The 6,000-nt window shown below is 53.3% G+C and overlaps 2 protein-coding genes across 3 annotated transcripts in view; both read left to right on the forward strand.

Annotated features, from left to right (window-relative positions):
• Positions 1-2,669, forward strand: part of atrnl1b (attractin-like 1b) — a 58,168-nt gene extending 55,499 nt beyond the window's left edge. For both annotated transcript variants that reach the window (XM_062474466.1, XM_062474465.1), the window contains exon 29: positions 2,052-2,669. In XM_062474466.1, the coding sequence (XP_062330450.1) occupies positions 2,052-2,176 (125 nt within the window). In that variant the 3' untranslated portion in view covers positions 2,177-2,669. The remainder of the gene's footprint in view (positions 1-2,051) is intronic.
• A 1,244-nt stretch (positions 2,670-3,913) lies between these two features.
• LOC134031723 (basic proline-rich protein-like) lies at positions 3,914-5,079 on the forward strand (the record flags this gene model as incomplete). The annotated part of the gene is made up of 1 exon (XM_062475424.1): positions 3,914-5,079. A coding segment is annotated over one exon (531 nt), but the record flags the coding sequence as incomplete, so codon positions are not given.
• Positions 5,080-6,000: the final 921 nt, after the last annotated feature.

The raw sequence follows: 6,000 nt of genomic DNA on the forward strand, positions 1-6,000 counted from the left end.
GTAGAGGCCTGGCAGAGCATCACCAGGGACAAAACCCAGCGTCTGGTGATGTCTATGGGTTCCAGACTTCAGGCTGTCATTGACTGCAAAGGATTTGCAACCAAGTATTAAAAGTGACAATTAGATTTATGATTATGTTAGTTTGTCCAATTATTTTTGGTCCCTTAAAAAGGGGGGGGCCACATATAAAATGTGTTGTAATTCCTACACCGTTCACCTGATTTGGATGTAAATACCCTGAAATTAAAGCTGAAAGTCTGCACTTAAAGCACATCTTGATTGTTTCATTTCAAATCCATTGTGGTGGTATACAGAGCCAACATGATGAAAATTGTGTCAATGTCCAAATATTTATGGACCTAACTGTATATTGTCAGTGCCTGCTTTGTCAGTTCCACCTGACAGAGGTGATATCAAAGAACAGCAAGAAGGAGCCTTTAGCATCCAAAGATAATCTCTGCTTTCACTCAAACACACTCACCTATCCAGCGCTGCACACACTCACCTATCCAGCGCTGCACACACTCACCTATCCAGCGCTGCACACACTCACCTATCCAGCGCTGCACACACTCACCTATCCAGCGCTGCACACACTCACCTATCCAGCGCTGCACACACTCACCTATCCAGCGCTGCACACACTCACCTATCCAGCGCTGCACACACTCACCTATCCAGCGCTGCACACACTCACCTATCCAGCACTGCACACACTCACCTATCCAGCACTGCACACACTCACCTATCCAGCGCTGCACACACTCACCTATCCAGCGCTGCACACACTCACCTATCCAGCACTGCACACACTCACCTATCCAGCGCTGCACACACTCACCTATCCAGCGCTGCACACACTCACCTATCCAGCGCTGCACACACTCACCTATCCAGCGCTGCACACACTCACCTATCCAGCACTGCACACACTCACCTATCCAGCGCTGCACACACTCACCTATCCAGCGCTGCACACACTCACCTATCCAGCGCTGCACACACTCACCTATCCAGCGCTGCACACACTCACCTATCAGTTGGCAAAGACTATTGAGAGAGAATCCAATGCTATCTCACTTCACACCCAAAACAGTTATTTTTTGGCCACGTGGAGGTGCTCTGTGCAGACTGCCCCGAGAGGCAGGAAGAGGATGGTCACCTGACATGACGGTGTCTTCACTTCCTGGATACAGCCTAGGCTGAATATATATATAGGTCGACACAATACGGAGGTTGGGATTTCACGGGACCAGTGGTAGCTTATGTTCATCGAGATCAACAGAACACTAAATGAGTTATACCCCATGGTAATTGTAGGTCTCTGCTGTCCCCATGGTTACTGTGTGTCTCCTGTCTCCATGGTTATGGTAGGTCTCTGAGTAGCACACTATGGTAGTGTAAAGATATCACAAGAAATGCATCTCTACAGACATATTGATACACACACCACACACACCCCACACACACACTATAAATCCTGAGAAGACGGACTTCCCTCAGGGCCTCAGTTTGATTCCGGTTGTAAATACTGTCCTACAACGTACACACACACACACCACACTCCCCACACACCTCCTCAGCCTCTTGGCTGTTCCGTCTTCAGTAATGAATTGGAGCCTGAGATGATTGTGTTGTTTCTATGGCGCAGGGAGGAGCTAAACCGAGTAGCTGGAACAGCAGCTGCTCTCTCCCTCTGCAGTGGATGATTTAGAGGCTCCTTTGAGAACTGCTCCTGGAGGGCGTAAGCAAGGTTTATGGGTGTGTGTGACAGTCGGCTGGCATGCCTGGCTGCTGCAGGGGGCCGGTCGATCGGACGTGGCGCTGCCACGAGCATTGAGAGAGCACAAGTTCCTCACTCTGGAGTCTGACAGCTAGAAGCTCTACAGGATGCAGACGTTTGAGGGAACCACGGCGAAGCATCCCAGCAATGTTTAGAGATCTGTCAGCCCCCTGGCTTACCCAGATCCAGCTGCCCTCACTCTCTCACCCCTCACTCTCTCACCCCTCACTCTCTCACCCCTCACTCAATCTGTTTGTGTGTTTATCAGGAATTGCCATTGCCAGCGCCCTGATTGACACGTCTCAGCAGAAACCGATGGACTACAAAGAGAAGAGCCAGGCTTTGAAGAACCGCAAGACCCTCCCCCCTACCCACCAGGGCACCTGTGTCTGAACAGCTCTCAGCTAACCCTGACCCTCAGGACTTCTGGGTTCATTAGATATATGGGGGTCTCCAGTCTCCAGCCTGTGTGGCCGGGGGACGGGGACCATCCCAGGTACAGAACTCTGCTAGGTTGCTCTCACCTCTCCTCTCCCCTGCTCTCACCTCTCATCTCCCCTGCTCTCACCTCTCCTCTCCCCTGCTCTCACCTCTCCTCTCCCCTGCTCTCACCTCTCCTCTCCCCTGCTCTCACCTCTCCTCTCCCCTGCTCTCACCTCTCCTCTCCCCTGCTCTCACCTCTCCTCTCCCCTGCTCTCACCTCTCCTCTCCCCTGCTCTCACCTCTCCTCTCCCCTGCTCTCACCTCTCCTCTCCCCTGCTCTCACCTCTCCTCTCCCCTGCTCTCACCTCTCCTCTCCCCTGCTCTCACCTCTCCTCTCCCCTGCTCTCACCTCTCATCTCCCCTGCTCTCACCTCTCATCTCCCCTGCTCTCACCTCTCATCTCCCCTGCTCTCACCTCTCCTCTCCCCTGCTCTCACCTCTCCTCTCCCCTGCTCTCACCTCTCCTCTCCCCTGCTCTCACCTCTCATCTCCCCTGCTCTCACCTCTCCTCTCCCCTGCTCTCACCTCTCCTCTCCCCTGCTCTCACCTCTCCTCCTTCTCTCCTCTTCTCTTTTTCACCTCCTCTCCTCTTCTTCTTTCCTCCCCTGTACTCTCTCCTCCTCCTGTCTTCCTCTCCACTCTCACTTCTCTAACTCTGGCACCCCCCAGACCCCTGCAGCCTCCTCCTCCAGCTGACCAGAGCCCCTCTCCTGTGGAGCTCCTGGATCCTCCAGACGCTCTGAGACGTTTCCACGCTGAGATGCAGACCTGAAGACATCAGAGCTGGGTCTGCTTGCCTGTCTGCAGTCCTCCAAACCGCAGGCTCTTTTTTCTAAGACATTTTAATCACAATTTGGCTGATGTTGTATAGGTTTTAAAAGGGTTACCATGGCAACCTTGGGTGCTGTTTGCGGTAGCGTAGTTTCAGGACAGCAGGCCAGTCTGGGGGACTGAGATGACTGTGCCCCCCCCCCCTCCCTTCCCCCCCACAAGCTAAAGTCTATACAAGCCACTACATGTGTATCTCTCTGCTGAGGTAGAGGCTAGCTGAGATAGAGGTGGGTAGAGGCTGGTAGATGCTAGCTGTAGTTGTGGGACACTTCACTTGGAGATGCTTATCCTTCATCCTGTTGCCCCAGAGAATTTACCAGAGGCAGGGAGAGAGGGTCGGAGGCAGGGAGAGAGGGTCGGAGGCAGGGAGAGAGGGTCGGAGGCAGGGAGAGAGGGTCGGAGGCAGGGAGAGAGGGTCGGAGGCAGGGAGAGAGGGTCGGAGGCAGGGAGAGAGGGTCGGAGGGATAAAGGGAGGGATGGAAGACAGTTTCATTATCCTGGACCATAACCCTAATTATATAACGCTGGCAGCGCACTTGTTATATAATAGTAGGTTATCTAACACAGGAGTGTGTGTGGATGTTTCTCCATGTTCTGACGGCCCTGCCTCCCCCTGCCTCCCCCTGGGCGGCCCTGCCTCCCCCTGCCTCCCCCTGGACGGCCCTGCCTCCCCCTGGGCGGCCCTGCCTCCCCCTGGACGGCCCTGCCTCCCCCTGGACGGCCCTGCCTCCCCCTGGACAGTCCTGCCTTCCCCTGAACCCTCACCGGGCTCAGCCTGGATAGACTCACCATGGACGGGCTCTGACATGAACCTGGCCGACCCCTGACCTGGCATCCACACTGCTGTCTGTCTGTTGGCCCCCTCTCGGCAGGGCCCCCTCTCGGCAGGGCCCCCTCTCGGCTGGGCCCCCTCTCGGCTGGGCCCCCTCTCGGCAGGGCCCCCTCTCGGCAGGGCCCCCTCTCGGCTGGGCCCCCTCTCGGCAGGGCCCCCTCTCGGCAGGGCCCCCTCTCGGCAGGGCCCCCTCTCGGCAGGGCCCCCTCTCGGCAGGGCCCCCTCTCGGCAGGGCCCCCTCTCGGCAGGGCCCCCTCTCGGCTGGGCCCCCTCTCGGCAGGGCCCCCTCTCGGCAGGGCCCCCTCTCGGCTGGGCCCCCTCTCGGCTGGGCCCCCTCTCGGCAGGGCCCCCTCTCGGCAGGGCCCCCTCTCGGCTGGGCCCCCTCTCGGCTGGGCCCTCTGCCAGCCTGGCCCTCTGCCAGCCTGGCCCTCTGCCAGCCTGGCCCTCTGCCAGCCGGCCCCCCTCCCTGCTGGGCCCTGGCCGGGGGGGACAGGAGGGCGGGGGGAGAACTGTAGAGGTGTAACTTGCTCCAAAAGAGCGCCAATGTTGGACTAACAAGCGAGGAGCCAGGTAGGGTTGTGACCTCTGTGTACAGCTTAGAAACTAAATGTGAATCTGTGGCGCTCTTCAAGATATTCTTTTATTTTATTTTTTGGTTATTAAAGAAAGTTCTGAGAGGAAATGTATTTTAGGCTTTCGTCTTCTGCTCCTACTCTTATCTATGATGATGATGATAAAACAAGTCTTTTTACTGTGTTTGTGAAAAGAAATGTCCTTAATAAGTTTGTTTTAATAATTAATGGATTCCAGAGTAACAGTTCACTTGTACAGTGACTGTTACCAGTAATCAGAAGCTAGGGTTCTTTGCTAAGGACTCAAAGGTGTTCTGGATCTATGTGCTATCCCAACAACATGGTTGTAATATAACATGTCATGTTAACAAATGATATAGAATGCCAGCTGTTGTTGTGACAGTTCATTTTTAATGTGTTGTAATTCCAGTGAGGAGTTGATCTCTCACAGGGCCGGGTTCACCACTGATGTGTGGATGGACATGACTGCTCGGGGCATATCAATAAACGGTTGTGTATTGTATATAGGCCTACATGAACATCATGCCAGATAAATAAAAACACTTGAATATTCCTAGGCCACTTGGTTGCAGCAACTCATTTCAAAACCTTACGAAAGTAACAACCATTAACATTTTGTTCCTTCAGAACATGTCGGTTCTAAGTTTTACAGTTTTACGCTGATAGGAGTGTTGGACCTGTGGAACCGAGTTCATTTGATTTTATAGAGGCAGAGAGAGGCAGGAAGGAGGCAGAGAGAGAGAGGCAGAGAGGGAACTTTGACACAGCTTATCCGTTCACCCCTTGAGTGTTGGTCCTGGAGGGAGACCCAGTCAAGACGCTGCCATCACAGGATGACCCCTGCGGTGTCTGAACATGCTATGGCATGTTTACCTTTGTCCTGGTTACTGTGCTATCCTGTGCTGTCGAGTATTCTAGTCAAATACGTCATTATAGTGTTACAAGTACCCTACAGTATATATACGTGGGTAATAACGGCCACGCGAAGCTCTCCTGTGAACCAACCGTGTCTCCATGGAGATGGATCTGTCAATGGCTGTGACTGCGGGCGAAGCTGTCGAACCGTTCAATATAACTCATGTAGGATCTGTCGGATGAAAATTGAGGGATGGGCTCACGTTTATCGGCTTTCCTTGGCTGCGAAGCCCGCTGTAAATCATGATGTCAGAGGTCCTAACATTAGGCGATATTAATGTGCGTGTGCGTCGGGGATAATGCGTGGGGCGCGGCTGACGGATGGCAGCAGACGCATCGTCCATCTACGTGACGGAACATTAGAGGAACCTCTTCTCCAGCTCTAAATGCACAGTTATTGTTTTTGTCAGGTTGTTTACAGATCAAATCCACTATCGATTACTTGATGTTTTTTCTTTATAAAAAATAAAATAAATTGTTAGTGGTGGAGATTTCAACGGTGGTAGCCTGTCTTTCATGTTGTGTTTCAATGTGTGTTGACGTGGATCTTGCATTCATTTTTA

The sequence above is a fragment of the Osmerus eperlanus genome, chromosome 12 (genome assembly GCF_963692335.1).
Source record: "Osmerus eperlanus chromosome 12, fOsmEpe2.1, whole genome shotgun sequence".
In the NCBI taxonomy this organism is placed as follows: Eukaryota; Metazoa; Chordata; class Actinopteri; order Osmeriformes; family Osmeridae; genus Osmerus; species Osmerus eperlanus.